The sequence below is a fragment of the Scyliorhinus torazame genome, chromosome 2 (assembly GCF_047496885.1).
Source record: "Scyliorhinus torazame isolate Kashiwa2021f chromosome 2, sScyTor2.1, whole genome shotgun sequence".
In the NCBI taxonomy this organism is placed as follows: domain Eukaryota; kingdom Metazoa; phylum Chordata; class Chondrichthyes; order Carcharhiniformes; family Scyliorhinidae; genus Scyliorhinus; species Scyliorhinus torazame.
The window spans coordinates 99,369,328-99,387,492 of NC_092708.1; the positions used below are offsets into that span (position 1 = coordinate 99,369,328).

An 18,165-nucleotide genomic window follows, 5' to 3' on the forward strand; every position below is an offset into this window, starting at 1 on the left:
CCATGGAGCCACAGGAGGACAAGTTGTTGGACTGCTTTGAGCCCTGATATCTATAAAGGCTGCTCACTGCACTTGTAAGTCTCATTCAAGTGGAGCGGTCCCATCAGTGCAGCACCTTCCTGGGCCAGAACTAATGCCAGCGTCACATGGAAAAGAATCCTTCTTTCCCACACCAGCATTTCAGCTGTGTGTTAATTCCCCTGGTCTGTGCTCCTATGCCAATTAGCATGTGACTCGGACAATAATCCAGAGATTAATTACCCTCAAGGTCTTGCTTTTTAATTCAGCGTTGAACTCCTGATACTCTTTTTCCACATAGGAACAACAAAGGGATTCCATGTTGAGTGTACCAATATGGTCTGTGGCAACTGGTGCCCACTTTCCTCCCCAACTACTGTGAAATTTGTCTTACCCTGGCTCTGGGTGTGCAACACTCCCTTTGGGATTCGTGTTCTTGGCTGGAGAGAACGTCACCAGCCCTGCTAGATACAGAGTCCCCTATTATGACCATATTTCAGTTCTGCTCTCTCCCCACACCAACACTGGACAGTCTCTCACAGTGCGATGGTCTGCATTGTGGCTGTCCTCCCTGTGGTATTTCCCATGTCCTCGCAGGTAGCGAGAACATTATACCTGTTGTCAGGGCAAGTGCCTGCGCGACCTCCTTCATAACCTTCCATAAATCCACACAACCGAACTCCCTTTAAGTCACACCCTCCCTTTCCTGGACCTGTGTTTTCCTCTGGGGTATGGCTGCATTCTGGAGAAAATAGTCCAGAATTCCTCCTCCTCCCTTGTGTGCCAGAGTCTCTGCAACTTGCACTCTAATTCAATGACTGAACCAGAGAGATTTGAAAGGGTGTCATCTCCTCCTACCTTGTTTGCTTGGGATATTCTGGTGTCCACAAACTCCCACATCCGGCAATCCAGACAACAACTTGCTCCAATTTACCTTTACCTAACCATATGTTATTTATTTAATTAATTAATGCTTTATTCAGGCTACTATTCGTAGTTATATTGAATAGTTTAACTGGTTAAGCAAAAATTAAATACACTTGTTACGATCCCAGTTGATGTTACTATTAGATGTGAAGATTCCAGAATAGACTTCTGCCTTGGGACGGCATGGTAGCACAGTGGTTAGCACTGTTGCTTCACAGCGCCAGGGACCTGGGTTCGATTCCCATCTTGGGTCACTGTCTGTGTGAAGCCTGCACGATCTCCCCGTGTCTGCATGGGTTTCCTCCGGGTGCTCCGGTTTCTTTCCACAAGTCCCGAAAGATATGCTTGTGAGGAGAATTGGACGTCCTGAATCCTCCCTCAGTGTGCTGAACAGATGCGATGGGGATTTTCACAGTAACTTCATTGCAGTGTTAATGTCAGCCTACTTGTGCCACTAATAACGATTATTATTATTAAAAGATCATAATTTTAACCATTTTTTGGAAAACGTGGTGGAACAGAGCTACAGGATTGCTTATTAGTTTTTTAAGAACAAGCAAAACAACATTTATTAAACATGAAGAGTTTGATGATAATACAATATTCCTTTAGTCCCCCCTTAGCTTCACAAATTTCAAAAAATACCACACAACCAATGCCACTCAACCGATCTTCCATCGGGTAATCTCCCAATCCCCCCAGATGTATATCCTGTGAGGGTTTCCAAACTCCCCTCGCAAAAGGGCATGATTTGAAATGAAAATGAAAATCGCTTATTGTCACAAGTAGGCTTCAATGAAGTTACTGTGAAAAGCCCCTAGACGCCGCATTCCAGCGCCTGTTCGGGGAGGCTGTTACGGGATTTAACATCTTCCTTCAAACAATTGCTTTCCTCCCAGCGTGTTTACTTTTCAAGCAGTAATCCTCCTTAAGCTTTATAGAGGCACAGTTTGATCTGACCAAACCCCTACACATACAAAACACCTTTGTCTAGCGGAATCTAACTATAGGTTTCCCCTTCCCCCGTGTCTGCATGGGTCTCACCCCAACAACCCAAAGATGTGCAGGGTAGGTGGATTGGCCATGCTAAATTGCCTCTTAATTGGTAAAAAAAACTAGAGGTTTCCCCTTCCTTATATGGAAATACTAAATTGAACCCACTTAAATCTATATCTTATTTCTAATATTCAGCAATGCAAATAAACATTCCTTAAAACTACTTCTGTTTTCCTGGCACAGTGCCTACACTTTCCCGATCCTAGTTTGAAATACTGCCCTAGTTTAGATGGAGAAAAACCTTATAACTTAAGACTCATAAATCTATAACCTATTTGCTTACCTAATTAATGCCTCTGGACTTTACCTTCTTCCACTTCCCTTTTCAGATCCTTCCTTGTTTTGTAAAAGACCACAACAATACTTTTCCCTTCACTGCTTTGAATTCCCTCACTCACCAAATTTCATGAATTAATTAATTATTCTTTTGAAGCGGTACTCTGTCGACCTGGACTTCATGCTGCTTACTTTTTGTGTAAATAGAAACTTCTTGTATTAGCATAAATTTCAAATACCTAATCCATCCTTTGCTGTCCAGGTAAATAGTTCTAACTCGCAAGCTAATTAAATAACCGCACAACTCAATTCAGGGGTTCGCCCGGAGGTGGCAGCCGTTCATCGACTTCTTCAAGGAAAATTGAACGTCAGCAGTAAGGGGGGTGAGGAGAAAAGGGGGGGGGGAGGAAAATGGGAGGCATGGTAGTGTAAGACAAGGACAGGAAACGTATTACATGGGTAATTAGGAAATAAGGTGGGGGTAGTAGGGGACGTTTTTAGGTTTTTTTGCATGTTTCGGCCCGCGCGGTTGTTTAAGGAATGTTAAAGTGTTAAACTGTAAACTATGAAAATTACAAATGTTTCAATAAAATATTTTCTAAAAAAAAATTACTGCACAACCACTAAGACAGAAAGGAACGACAAGTTAATTTTATGGTCAACTTAACGACAAAACTTGACCAGATTTTAGAGATTAACCATTAAAATTCCTGCACTCACCAAATTTCTCAAGTGAAGTAAATACTCTTGGAAGTGGTTCAATCAAACTGGACTTAGTACTGCTTTGTGAAATGTTTGAATAGCTAATTTGTTAATACTTTGCTAACAGCAAACATTCAACCTTCATTTTTAAAATGATAAATGTTAATGTTCATTTTGTGAGCCTTCACTTTGTTGAATATTTCAAAAATAGTTCAGATGTAGTGTTCTAACATTTTTGACGTAGTTCCATTATCTTGGTAATCTGGGTTTACTGCCAATCTGACTGTTGATGCTTTTTTGTTTTGCATTCTCAAAAATGTACATTTATCTATATAACTTATGAGAGCAGATCAGAGGCTGGGAATTCTGTGGCGAGTAACTCATCTGACTTTCCAAAGTCTATCCACCATCTACAAGGCAAAGTCAGGAGTATGATAGAATGCTTCCCACTTACTTTGATGAGTGCAGTTCTAATAGCACTCAGGAAACTCAACAACGTCCAGGACAATGCAGCCCGCTTGACCAGCACCTCATCCGCTACCTTAAACATTTACTTTCTGCACCAACAATCCACAGTGGCAGCAGTGTGTAACATCTACAAGATGCACTACAGTAAATTGCCACGCCTCCTGCAACAGTACCTTCCAAACTTGTGACCTTTACCACCTGGAAAAACAAGGACAGCAGACACATTGGTTCCCCACCTCTAGGTCTCACACCATCCTGACTTGGAACTACATCACCATTTTTTCACTGTCACTGGGCCAGATTCCTGGAACACCCTTTCTAACAGCACTGTGGGAATACCGACATTACATGGATTGCAGCTGTACAAAAAAGCGGCTCACCACCACCTTCTCAAGGCAGATGGAAATGAACAATAAATGCTGGCCTTGTCAGCAGCACATCCCACGAATAATTTTTTTTAAATTATGAAAGTTTTGGAGATGTAAGCATATGGTTCATTTTGTACTTAATGAAGTTATTGCATATTTAAGTGCATGTTGAATGTTGTATGATGCCTTCTGGCAAAGAAAAGCTAAGATTCTGTTGTTTCGTAATGAGCATGTTATGAGAAGATAGATGCTGGTACATCTGCTCAGTTTTTTCCAGCATCCTCTATTCTTGGTTCAGATTTCAGCATCCGCAACATTTTGCATATGTCAAGAGAAGGATCTATTTGACCCATCCTTTGACAATCACAGAATTGTGATGGCGCCAAAGGAGACCATTTTGCCCATCGTGTCAGCACTGACTCTCCAAATGAGCACCATGACATAGTGCCATTCCCCAGCCTTTTCCCTGTAGCTCTGCACATTCTTTTTATTCAAATAATCATCTAATGCTCTCTTACATGCCTCAAGTGAGCCTTTCCAGGCAGTGCATTCCAGATTCCAACCACTCGTGTGAAAAAGATTTTTCTCACATCACAGTTGCTTCTTTTGCAACTCAATTTAAATCTGTGCCCTCTCATTCTTGATCCATTTATGAGTGGGAACAGTTTCTCACTATACTCCATCCAACCTTCTCATGATTTTAACATCTCTATCAAATCTCCTCTTAACCTTCTTTTCTCAAAGGTGAACATTCCCAACCTCTCCAATCTATCCCGATAATTAAAGTTTCTTGTAAACCTTTTCAGCACTCTCTCTCCAATGCACTCACATCCTTTGTATGGTGTGGTGCCAGAATGGTACACAAAATTCCAGCTGAGGTGGGGGTGGTTTAGCACAGTGGGCTAAATAGCTGGCTTGCAATGCCAGCAGCATGGGTTCAATTCCCGTGCCAGCCTCCCCGAGCAGGCGCCAGAATGTGGCGACATGGGGTTTTCACAGTAACTTCATTGAAGCCTACTTGTGACAATAAGCGATTTTAAAAAACATTTTTTAGTGTCTTGTGTAAGTTCAGCACAACCTCCTTGCTCTTGCACTCTGTGCCCTTATTAATAAAGCCGAGAAACAATATGCATTTTTAACTGCTCTCGTCACCTGTTTTCCACCTTTAATGACTTATACACATACACACCTAAGTCCCTCTGGTCCTGCACCCCCATTAATAATTTTACCCCTTATTTGATATTGTGTCTCCACATTCTTCCTACCAAAATGAATCGCTTTGCACTTCTCCACATTGATCTCCATCTGCTACCTATCTACCCACTCCACCAACCTGTCTCTGTCCTTTTGGAGGTTTACACTGTCCTCTTCACAGTTTACAACACTTCCAAGTTTCGTACTCGTAATTCAGGTTTACACCTGTGGATGGAATGGGGTTGCTTGACGAAGTGAATTTTGCATTTTGTCTCTCCATTGTGAAGGAAACAACATATTAAGCAGGGGATCCAGTGTATTAGATTGTGGAATTTATTTATCACCGAAATATCTGGGATTCTGGATAGTGGTATGGGAATTGTTGAATGAATAGGTGTTTACATGTATTTCCTCTGTCGGCTACAGTGGAATGGGAAAGAAGATGAATGTTGAGTGGTGAAATGAAGGACATCTAGAGGAAATGGGCTTTCTGAAAAGTTGGAGGTGGATGGTAAAATGGAATAATGTGAAAAGAAATGTCATAATTGACGACTAGAAAGACTCCGGGTAATGAGGACAATGATAACCTTGTTACTTTTGTGAGGGGAAGGGAGTGAGGGGAGAGCATGAAAATTAAGACAAATGTTGGGTGGCACGGTGACGCAGTGGTTATCACTGTTGCGTCATAGAGCTGAGGTTCGATCCAGCCCCTGGGTCACTGTCCGTGTGGAGTTTGCACATTCTCCCCGTGTTTGCGTGGGTCTCACCCAAAGATGTGCAGGCTAGGTGGATTGGCCTTACTAAATTGCCCCTTAATTGGAAAAAAAATAATTGGGTACTCTAAATTTAAAAAGAAAAATTATTTTAAAATCATGGTCAAGTATTCTATTAACATATTAGAGGAAAGTATCATCTGAGAATAAAGGAGAATATTTTTAAGTATTGGTGTGAAAGTCGATTCACAGTAAGGAGATGTGCTGGAAATAGAGAAACTGAAAAAAAAGAGTGTGTTGTAAATTTGGGAATCACTGGGCTTCTAATGTCTTTGGAAAGTGTGTTGCCGAGATTGCATAAGGTTCAGTTGTCTAGAGTATGGTGCTTTACAACACTGGAGTGGGCTCAATCCATGTATCAGCTGAAGATACCTTAGGCTTGCCTCTGATATCATGCTATCATTGAACCATGACTAGCGACCCTCGGACAATCAGGATGCCTTATGAAGGGAGAGGATCATTAGAGGTAGACCATGCAAAGATGAGAGATGGGGTGAAACCAGGTGGATAGTTAAGAAATTCTTCTGACCAGAGCAAAAGCAGAAACCACTACTTATAACAGAGAAAGCGGTCAGAATGGTGCCTGAGTAACATTAGAGCCAAAAGTGTTCTGCATATAGGATATGTTTGGCTCTGATCCATTCAAGTTCTCAAAATGCCAATTTTCTTTGGAGGGATTTTTAAAAAATTATATTGGGATATGAGGGTTGCTTCCGAGGCCAGCATTTACTGTGCATCCCTAATTGCCCTTGAGCATATGGTGGTGAGCTGCCTACTACTGAGTGGATCATTAAGCCATTTCAGGGCAGTTAAGAGTAAACCGCATTGGTGTGGGAGAGGAGTTATGGGTAGGCCAGACCAGGTAAGGATGACAGATTTCCTTCCTTAAAGGACATTAGTGAACCACATAGATTTTTACAGCAATCTGGTATTTTCATAAATGTTATTAATGAGACTCGCATTTCATTCCAGACTAATTAATTAAATTGTTTATTAAACATTAGTTTGACCTCAGCTGGAGTATTGCATCCAGTTCTGGACACCACACTTTAGGACGTACGTAAAGAAAGTAGAGTGGAGAAAAGATTCACAAGAATGGTTCCGGGATGAGGAACTTCAGTTCCTCAGATACATCAATATGGAAAAATCATAGAAGCTGGAGCTGTTCTCCTAGGAAAAGGAAAGGTTGAGAGGAGATTTGACAAAGGTATTCAGAATTATGAAGGGTCTGGACAGAGTAGATGGGGAGAAACTGCTCCTATTGGTGAAAGCAGCAAGAACCAGAGCACTCAGATTTTAAGGTGGTTGACAAAAGAAGTAATGGTAATGTGATGAACACTTTTTTGATGCAGCGAATGGTTAGGATCTGCAATGCGTACTGCCTGAGAGTGTGGCAGAGGCATATTGAATCGGACTATGAAGAAGTCGTACGGATTTGAAATATTTATCTCTCCACAGACACTGCCAGACCTGCTGAGTCTTTCCAGCATTTTCTGTGTTCTGGTTTTCAAAAAGTAAATTGAATCATTATCTGAAGAGGAAACATTTGGAGGGCTGCGGCGACAAGGCAGGAGACTGGCACCGAATGAATAGCTCTTGCAGGGAGCCAGCACAGACACAACAGGCTGAATGGCCGCCTCCTGTGCCGTAACTGTTCTTTTAAACTCCCACTATTGTGGTGAGATTTGAACTTCTGACTGTGGGGCATTAGTCTGGGCCTCTGGGCCATTTGTCCTGAGTTACTAGTCCAGTAACATTACTCATATGCTTCCATTCCCCTAAACGGAATGGATTTAAAAGAAAACAAAATAAGCAAGGTGGAGAAATGTATTGATGTGGACTAGTTAGGGTTGCTGTTCAAGAAAGAAGCCAAACAAAAGTGCAGAGGTGTAGATAGACTATACTCTTGATGGATAGGAAGGGATGCAGAAGAGTTATAAATGTAGGTGTCTAGAGATTAGGTAAAGGAAGAATAATCGTCAAGAAAAAGTGAAACCGGTTTAGTGGGACAGGTTACAATTTGTTCAGAAACATTCCTATTGATGTATCTGGGAAGGGAATAGAAACCAGATTTATCTAGTTAGAGGTACTTCTGTTCAATTACTCTTTTTGTATTATTCATAATTGTTGCTTGATAGTTTACACTAACTCCCAATGTAACTTCTTATTCAGTGAACGTCTAATTAACTCTGTTGGCAAAGCAGGACAGTTTTTGGTCTGCAATCTACTCTATTATTGCTTAAACAATCACCCAATTAAGCCAAATTTGGCAGTGACAAATAGTTGCAAGTAGTCAAGGAGTGAATGTGATTTATTATGCTTTTGGGACACAGCGTCACTGTTTTCCTGAGTTTTGACTGTTGCTGGATAAATTATCATTTGACAAACCTGGAAGAGTACTGCTCTTTGGTTTAACTGTAATTTATCAGTCCAGTATTTCTATGGAATAAGTCTCAAAGAAACATTAACATTTAATTGCTTGACTACTATTTCAGGATGGTTTTGTTGCAAATTCTACCAAAAAGGAATGATACCAATTCGGATCACATTTAAATGATTCAAGACATGGGTTGTTTGTCCTTCTGTTTTAACAGTATTTGAAAGTTGAAGCAGCTGATCAAATGTAATGTCAGGATGGACAAGAGTAGATACCACTCTCAAAATATTTTATAGGTTAGATTTTCTACTGAGTCAATATGTTGATTTTCCCATAGTATTTCACCTTGCAAGTAAAATAAACTATTGGGTCGCTATCAGAGATTTACTCTTGAGACTTCCATATATCCCTGCAATCCTTTTGATCTACAACTTCTTCAATACCCTGTCTCCAACCTTCAACTATCTGCAAGCTCTAAAGTTCTGAATTTTACATCTTGGGTGTATCTCCTTCCCTTTGCTCTATTGTTGTCAATTGTAACCTCAGTTGTCCAAATCTTATGGTTTTGTATTCCTTCCTTAAGCTCCTCTACACCTGTACCTCCCTCTCTTATTTTAAGATCTTCCTTAAAATCCGTCTCTTTGGTCAGGATTTTAGTCACCTGAATATCACCTCCTTTGGATCAGTATATTTTCCTACCGTGTTGATCTCATTGTCCCTGGATATTTTTGTGTTAGAGATACCATAGAAATTCTGATAGTGGTGGTGCAAATCTATTGCAGAACAAAAACTTAACTAATCAGGACAGAATATCTTGCACTTTCTTTCACTATAACATGTTGTACTTTAGAATATTAGAATATCCTTATCACATTACAGCATTTCTGTTTACTCTAATAAAATTAAGCAGAGAAGTATATGTTTTGTAAGTCATGCTCAATGTGTAGAAATATTTTTATAAAGATGAATATCACTGTCTGACTATAAATGTTTTATTTGAACAGCAACAAAGCCAGTACCGTAAGAAGCTGTTTGAAGCCTCTCATTCCTTGCGTGCCATGACATTTGGCCAGGATCGCTATAAACGACGCTACTGGGTACTTCCTCAGTGTGGAGGTGTGTTTGTTGAAGGCATGGAAAGTGCAGAAGGTAAAGTGATTCAAGCTTTTTTACCACATGTCTCAAACCTGGCCAGGATTTCTAGAAGTAATTTTATTACTGTGGTATCTGTAATCCTTATAAATGAATACGTTGCAATCAAACTAACATGACAAGTTAGAGAAACCTATAATCCTGTTGCAGTTGAAAGTGGATAACTCAATGGTATATTTTTTAAATTGAGATAATTTTGCTTTGATAAAAGGCATGTGCTTGTGGGGTTTTTCTGCCTGGTTTTTCCATTAATAGATCCTTCTCAATATAAACATCATCAGAGAATGGCTAGATCATTCTCAGAACACCTATTTGGCCAGATGCCATGAGATATGCGACATGACATGATATGGGCAGCTTGTCCCTTTTTCTTTTGACTTTACTTTCTGCCTAATTCATTTGAAAATACTTCTATTTTTACTCTTTAAACAAATTAGAAGAAGAAAACTCATGACATTTATTTAACCACTTCAGAATTATTGAATCATGGCTATACTAAGAAATTTACTTTGTAGCGTTAAACTGAGATTGTTGTTGCTCAGTCCATTTTAAAACATTGATATCGGAATTAAGCTTGCCAATACAGATGCTGTTGTAAAAAATAGTAAATTAGATTTTGTTGTACCATCTAATATCTTGCAAACAAAAAGCTTATTGAACTTGATTTTTTCAACAAGACTGTATATATCCATATCACATTCCTGAAGCATCTCAAGGTACTTCAAATACTATTAATCATTTTCAAATGTACCATCTGCTGTTGTGTAAGAACATACAACAATAACATTGCACAGAGCAAGATGCCACAAACGTCAGAATGGAATTAATAACTAGCTAACTGTAATTAGTAGTGTTAGTCAAGGGAGGAAAATTTATGTTTCTTTAACCTTCCCCTGGATCACTTCGTCAGACATATGGGATATTGCTTTAGAATCTCATAGAAGGATGGTACCTCTCACATTATTATTTTTATTGATTGATTGAAATTTATTGTCACATGTACCGAAGTACACTGAAAAGTATTTTTCTGCGGCCAAAAGAGCGTGCACAGTATGTACATAGTAGACAAAAGAATAATCGACAGAGTACATTGACAAATGGTACATCAACAAATAGTAATTGATTACAGTGCGGAACCAGGGCCAAACAAGAGCAGCATAGGGCACCGTGAATAGTGTTCTTACAGGGAACCAATTAGTCCAAGGGAGAGTCGTTGAGGAGTCTAGTAGCTGTGGGAAAGAAGCTGTTCCAATGTCTGGATGTGCAGGTCTTCAGATTTCTGTATCTTTTTCCTGATGGAAGGGTCTAGAAGAGGGCAAAGCTTGGGTGTGAGGGGTCTCTGACAATGCTATCTGCCTTCCTGAGGCAGCGGGAAGTGTAGATAGAATCAATGGGAGGATGGCAAGCTTGTGTGATGCATTGGGCTGAGTTACCGCACTCTGTAGTTTCTTGCGATCTTGGGCCAAGCAGTTGCTATACCAAGCTGTAATGCAGCCAGATAGGATGCTATCTATGGCACATCTGTAGACGTTTGTGAGAGTCAATGCAGACATACCAAATTTCTTTAGCTTCCGTAGGAAGTAGAGACATTGTTGGGCTTTCTTGACTGTTGCATCAACGTGAGTGGACCAGGCAGACTGTTGGTGATGGTGACCACCAGGAAATTAAAGCTATCGACCATCTTCACTTCGGAGCCATTGGTGTAGACGGGGGGGGGGTCATACTATGCTTCCTGAAGTCGATGATCAATTCTTTGGCCTTTCCAATGTTTAGTGAGAGGTTGTTTTCGGTACACCATGCAACCAGGTGATCTATCTCCCTTCTGTAGTCTTATTCGTCATTGTTTGAGATACCACCCACCACAGTAGCATCATCTGCAAACTTATAGATTGAATTGGAGTTGAATCTTGCCGCACAGTCGTGTGTGTATAGGGAGTACAGTAAGAAGCCTAACAACACCAGGTTAAAGTCCAACACGTTTGTTTCAAATCACTAGCTTTCAGAGCACTGCTCCTTCCTCAGGTGAATGAAGAGGTAGGTTCCAGAAACATATATATAGACAAAGTCAAAGATGCAAGACGATACTTTGAATGTGAGCATTTGCAGGTAAGTAAGTCTTTACAGATCCAGAGAGAGGGATTACCCCTCTCTCTGGATCTGTAAAGATTGAATTACCTGCAAATGCTCGTATTCAAAGTAACGTCTTGCATCTTTTTAAAAATAAATTTAGAGTACCCAATTCATTTTTTCCAATTAAGGGGCAATTTAGCATGTTCAATCCACCTACCTTGCACATCTTTGGGTTGTGGGGGCGAAACCCACACAAACACGGGGAGAATGTGCAAACGCAATACGGACAGTGACCCAGAGCCGGGATCGAACCTGGGACCTTGGCGCCGTGAGACTGCAGTGCTACCACTGCGCCACCGTGCTGCCCTTCGTCTTGTATCTTTGACTTTGTCTATATATGTGTTTCTGGAGCCTACCTCTTCATTCACCTGAGAAAGGAGCAGTGCTCCGAAAGCTAGTGATTTGAAACAAACCTGTTGGACTTTAACCTGGTGTTGTAATACTTCTTACTGTGCTCACCCCAGTCCAACGCCTGCAACTCCACATTTTAGGGAGTACAGTAGAGGGCTGAGCACACATCCTTGGGGGGTCCCGGTGTTGAGGATTATTATGGAGGAGGCGCTGTTACCTATCTGACAGATTGCAGTCTGTTGGTGAGGAAGTCAAGGATCCATCTGCACAGGGAGGGGTCAAGTCCAAGGTTGCAGAGTTTGGTTATTAGTCTTGTCGGGATGATGGTGTTGAAGGCGGAGCTGTAGTCTATGAACAGCAGTCTGACGTTGTTGCCGAGATGTTTGAGTGTTGATTGTGGGGCCAGAGAGATAGCATCTGCTGTAGACCAATTGCCGCGGTACGCGAACTGCAATGGGTCGAGACCATCTGGGAGGCTGGCCCCATTTGTCTCATGACTAGCCGCTCGAAGCATTTCATGATAACAGACATCAGGGCCACCGGTCAGTAGTCATTGAGGCACGCTACCTTGTTGTTCTTTGGTACTAGTATTATGGTGGTCTTCTTGAAGCAGGTGGGGACCTCTGAGCGGAGAAATGAGGTGTTGAAGATATTTGCAAATACACTCGCCAGCTGGTCAGCGCAGGCTCTGAGTGCTCGCCCAGGGACTCCTTCGGGGCCCTTCGCTTTCCACGGGTTTACTTTCACGAAGGCAGCTCTTACCTCCGAGGCTATAATAGTGGGTATTGGCGTGTCCAGGGCTGTTGGGGCGGGTGGCACTGACTGTTCGAAGTGGGCATAGAACTTGTTCAGTTCATCGGGGAGGGATGCTCCAGCCCCAGAGATTCTGCCTGGCTTTGCTTTGTAGCCTGTGATCTCATGTAAGCCCTGCTATAGACGTCATGAGTTTGTGTCGTTGGCCTGGTACTCTAGTTTGATCCGATATTGTCTTTTGGCATCCCTGGTGGCTTTCCGTATGTCGTACCTGGATTTCTTATATAGGTCTGGGTCGTCAGACTTGAACACCTCCGTCAAGTACTTTAGCAGGGAGTGGATCCTTTGGTTGAGCCAGGGTTTCCAATTGGGGAACACCCGTATTGTCTTCTTTGGTACACAGTCCTCGACACACTTACTAATGAAGCCTGTGACGGTAGTTGCGTACTCATCCAGGTTAGCTGCCATGGCCTTGAATATGGACCAGTCCACAGACTCCAAACAATCGCGGAGAATGTCCTCTTATGCCTCGGACCAGCACTGCACCGTTTTCTTGACTGGTTCAGCTCACTTGAATTGCTGTTTGTAAGCCGGAAGTAGGAATGTCGACTTGTGGTCGGATATCCCAAAGTGTGGTCGGGGAATGGAGCTGTAGGCACCTTTTGATGCTCGTGTAGCAGTGGTCCAGGGTGTTTACCACCTCTGGTGGGGCAGGAGGTATGGTGATGGAGTTTGGGTAGAACCTTCCTAAGATTGGCCTGGTTGAAGTCTCCAGCCACGATTGTCAGGGCTTCAGGGTGATTTTTTTCTTGGTTGTTGATGGTGGAGTGCAGTTTGTCAAGTGCTTTCTTCACTTCCGCCTGGGGTGGGATGTAGGCTGCTGTGATGAGTACAGAGGTGAATTCACCTGGGAGGTAGAAAGGGTGACACTTCACAGTCAGGTGTTCTAAGTCTGGGGAGCAGTGGCACGCTAGGGACACCACATCCGAGCACCAAGAGGTGTTGATGAGGAGGAAAATACCCCCGCCCTTCGACGTGCCTGAGGCCATCGTGCGGTCCATCCGGTGGATCGAGAAGCCTTTGGGTTGGATGGTGTGGCCGGAGTAAGCCATGTCTTGGTGATTCTGAGCACACAGCAGTTCCTCACTTCCCTCTGGTAGGTAAGTCTGGCGTTGAGGTCATCCAGCTTGTTGTCAATCGCTTGAACGTTCGCCAGGAGTGTGCTGGCGAGAGGGGTCTTGAAGCCGCGTAATATAAGTTTCCCTTCAGGCTGGCGCGTTTTCCCCGCTTCCTGGGTCGGCGGCTGCTCTTGGATGGGGGGCTGGATTTCCGTAAGGTAGGTGGTTACGTTCGGAGGGATCGTGGATGATGGTGGTGGTGGTGACAGGGTCACTGGAGGGGGTTGCAGGTGGGTTGGTCTGGTCACGTGGGGTGGCGAGGTCGGGTTCACCTTCCTGAGTGGTCAGGCGGTCCCTGTCGCTCCAGGGTTGGCTCGGGCATTCCCGCTTCACTGGCGAGGCTTCGCGTCCCCGCCAGTCTAGTCACGCTGAGATTGGCCTTGGTGGTGGTGGTACTTGGATGATGGACAGGCTGAAAATGTTAGGAGGAAGGCTGAAATCTTGCACCTTCCAACTCTTTTTTTTTATCCTGAGTCACGCTGCCATTTTTCAATGTCATTAAATTCAAAAATAATTAGATTGATCTGGAGTAATGTTCTTCTTTTAGAATCATACTTGTCTTTCATTCGTCCAGGTAGCACATACAAATGGCACATGCCTCTATTTTACTGTTGGGTAATGAGGCATAGATGAGAAGAGTCTGGATGTTCTTTTTACATCAGACATCTTTGTGCTTTAGTCAGATAACTTTTCCCATTTCATTGTATATGAGGTCTTATTCTGAATTGAACATCCATTGCCCAGTAGTCAGTAATAGTCTTGACTATTGTCGACTTACACAAGTTAGCATTTGTTATTTTGGTATTCTACATTGTAAAAAGTCTTAAGTCACAAACATTTTGTGAAAGACCTGATGCAACAAATCTCTGGTTTCGATCTTCCACGAAGCCCATGGGCAACCTTAAACCACATCTGCACTAATCAAGGCAGATCTGGATATTTGATGCACAAATAGAAAATGTTTTGGCTGTGATCACCAAGAACAGACTATGAAACATATAACATCTCAGTGCCTGATTTGCAATGTGAAGGACACATTGCAGCTGTATACGCCACAATCCTTGATTTATTTACCTGGCTTAACCACCTGATTCCAAAATTATAGTTGTTGCTCAACATTTATATCCCGAAGCAAGAAGAACTGTACTCTTTAACAGTTACGGGTGATAAATTGGACGCGGCAGTGCCATTGATTGGGTGTTAAGTGTGTCTTTGGGGTTTCAAAATGGCATCTACTGCGTTCAGGTAATCTTTTGATGGAGGTTTGTTGGACACCACCTTGGTAAAGAGGTATTTAAGCATGAATTTAATGTCTGTCAGAAATACCTAGAGCAAGTAAATACCTGGAACGCAGAGGCCCAGCCTTGTAGTGAGAACGGCAAAAGCGCTTCACAGCGCCAGGGACCCGAGTTCGATTCCCGGCTTGGGTCACTGTATGTATGGAGTTTGCACGTGCGCTCCGTGTCTGTGTGGGTTTCCTCCAGGTGCTCTGGTTTCCTCCCATAAGTCCCAAAAGACGTGCTTGTTAGGTGAATTGGGAATTCTGAATTCTCCCTCAGTGTATCTGAACAGGCGCCGTAGTGTGGAACTAGGGGATTTTCACAGTAACTTAATTGCAATGTAAGCCTACGTGTGACACCAATAAAGATTATTATATTTAAAAAAAGAGAACGGCAGCAGCAGCCATTTTGGATGGCCCCCTAACAAAGGAAAACCCCAGAGTGCAGGGGCGCATCCACCAGGTAAGTATTGTTGAGCCCGTAGGAATGTGAAGGACAGACCCCCTCCCCACCAGGATAGTCACCTGGAACGTTGGGGGACTTAACGGCCTAGTGAAAAGATAGTCTTCCTCCAAGAGTCGCACCTGAGGGAGAAGGACCGACTGCGGATAAGGAAGGGCTGGGTGGGACAGACCTACCAGTCCTGCTATGGGACGAGGGCTAGATTGGGTAGCCATAGTGATAAGTAAGAGGATGGTGTTCACGGCGACAAAGACGGTCACGGACCAAGGGGCGGTACGTCATGGTCAGCGGTGACCTAGACGGAGCAACGGTAGTCTTAGTAAAAGTGTACACGCCCAACTGGGACGACACAGAATTTATAAAGAAGACCGTGGCGGAAATCCCTGACATAGATACGCACCAACTGATCATGGAGGGGGACCTTAACAGTGTACAGGACCCATTGACGGACAGATCAAGTCCAGATTGGGGAAAACGACAGAAATGGCTAGGGAACTGGGGACATTCATGGAGCAGATGGGGCAGTGGGCCCATGGCGGTTCCTGCACCCAAGTGAGAAAGAATTTTCTACATCCGCATCAAAGCCTTTGTAGTGGGGAAATCGGTGCTTCCAGGAATTGTCAGGGCAGAATACTCAAATTCTGCTACCTGGGGATTTAGATTGTCCACAATTGGACACTGATCCACAAGTGGAATCTGACCAATCTGGTGGAGGAAGTTAAAAAGGACCTGCAGCGATGGGATGCACTCTCGCTTTCCCTGGCAGGGAGGGTGCAGACGATCAAAATGAACATACTGCCCAGGTTCCTCTTCTTGTTTAGATCCATATCGATCTTCATCCCCCATGGCCCTTGTCCCCCATCTGCAACAACCACTAGTCGCCACCTTTAAGAAGTGGAGACAGGATGGGGGGGACGCTAGCAGTTAGGGACTTCTACACAGGGGACAGACTTGCAAACTTAGAAGAGCTGGCAGAGAGACTGGAACTACCGAATGGACTTGAACTCTGACATTTACAAATCAAAAACTTTCTACGCAAGGAGATGACGAGGTTCAATAGGCCCCAAGAGACCCAATATTGGAGGAGCTACTGGATACGGACAGTATGAAAAAAGTGAAATACAGGGAGATATACGGACAACTTTTAGAAAGGAAGAGTGGGCAGCACGATAGCATAGTAGTTAGCACAATTGCTTCACAGCTCCAGGGTCCCAGGTTTGGTTCCTGGCTGGGTCACTGTCTGTGCGGAGTCTGCACGTTCTCCCCGTGTCTGCATGGGTTTCCTCCGGATGCGCCGGTTTCCTCCCACAGTCCAAAGATGTGCGGGTTAGGTGGATTGACCATGCTAAATTGCCCTTAGTGTCTAAAAAATGTGGGTTACTGGGATAGGGTAGATACCTGGGCTTCAGTAGGATGCTCTTTGAAAGGGCCTGTGCAGATGGACCAAATGGCCTCCTTCTGCACTGTAAATTCTATGATTCTATGACACGCTCCCCACTGGACAGAACATGGGAGGAAGAATTAGGGATGGAAGTAGGGTGGAGACTCTGGAGCGAAGCACTGAACAGGGTCTACTCCACCTCCTGCTGCACAAGGCTAAGCCTCATGCAGCTTAAAGTGGTGCACAGAGCACACCTGACAAGAGTGTGCCCGGGCTGTGCCCGTGTGGGCAGCACGGTAGCATTGTGGATAGCACAATTGCTTCCCAGCTCCAGGGTCCCAGGTTCGATTCCCGGCTTGGGTCACTGTCTGTGCGGAGTCTGCACATCCTCCCCGTGTGTGCGTGGGTTTCCTCTGGGTGCTCCGGTTTCCTCCCACAGTCCAAAGATGTGCAGGTTAGGTGGATTGGCCATGATAAATTGCCCTTAGTGTCCAAAATTGCCCTTAGTGCTGGGTGGGGTTACTGGGTTATGGGGATAGGTTGACCTTTGGTAGGGTGCTCTTTCCAAGAGCCGGTGCAGACTCGATGGGCCGAATGGCCTCCTTCTGCACTGTAAATTCCATGATAATTCTATGGAACCAAAATGAGCAGGTTCCTCCCGGAGGTGGGGAGAGAAATGTGACCAGTGCCAGGGTGGCCTGACACCAACACATGTTCTGGGCCTGCCCCAGACTTGTCGGGTTCTGGACAGCCTTCTTCGAGGCAGTGGTCAAGTTGTGGGGATGAGGGTGGAGCTGTGCCCAAGAGTGTTCGGGGCATTGGACTCATATGGGGAAGAGTGCCGATGCCCTTGCATTTGCTTCGCTAATCACCCATCGGACAATCTTGCTTGTCTGGCGATCAGCAGCACCATCCACAGCTGCAGATGACTGGCAAACCTATTGGAGAAGATCAACTACACCATCCGAGGGTCGGAAGAAGGTTTCCAAAAAGTGTAAGGACCATTCATCAGCCTGTTCCAAGACTTATTTGAAGCCAACAACGGATAGAACGGGGGGGGGAAGGGGGAGGCGGGGGGCGGGGGGGGGCGCATGGGAACCACCAGGGCCACAGAAAGCAGATAGGAACGAGGGGGGGCAACTGGGGGCGAAACCAAGGAAACGTCAAAGGGGAACCCAGGGAGAAACCGACACGGGGGACCAGAGGGCCCCTCACAAAGCTATAAGAATAAAACAAACGGCAGAACTAACCATTTACGGTGAAGGGAAGGGCCTATTATAGGACCCGGAGACAGCAGAAGGAGGGGGAGCGTGCTGAAA

General features: G+C 44.1%; 1 protein-coding gene across 8 annotated transcripts in view; it reads left to right on the forward strand.

Annotated features, from left to right (window-relative positions):
• The window catches only part of baz2ba (bromodomain adjacent to zinc finger domain, 2Ba), a 603,362-nt gene that overhangs the window by 514,270 nt on the left and 70,927 nt on the right, over positions 1-18,165 (forward strand). For all 8 annotated transcript variants that reach the window (XM_072474620.1, XM_072474664.1, XM_072474673.1 and 5 more), the window contains one exon: positions 9,164-9,308. In XM_072474620.1, the coding sequence (XP_072330721.1) occupies positions 9,164-9,308 (145 nt within the window). The remainder of the gene's footprint in view (positions 1-9,163; positions 9,309-18,165) is intronic.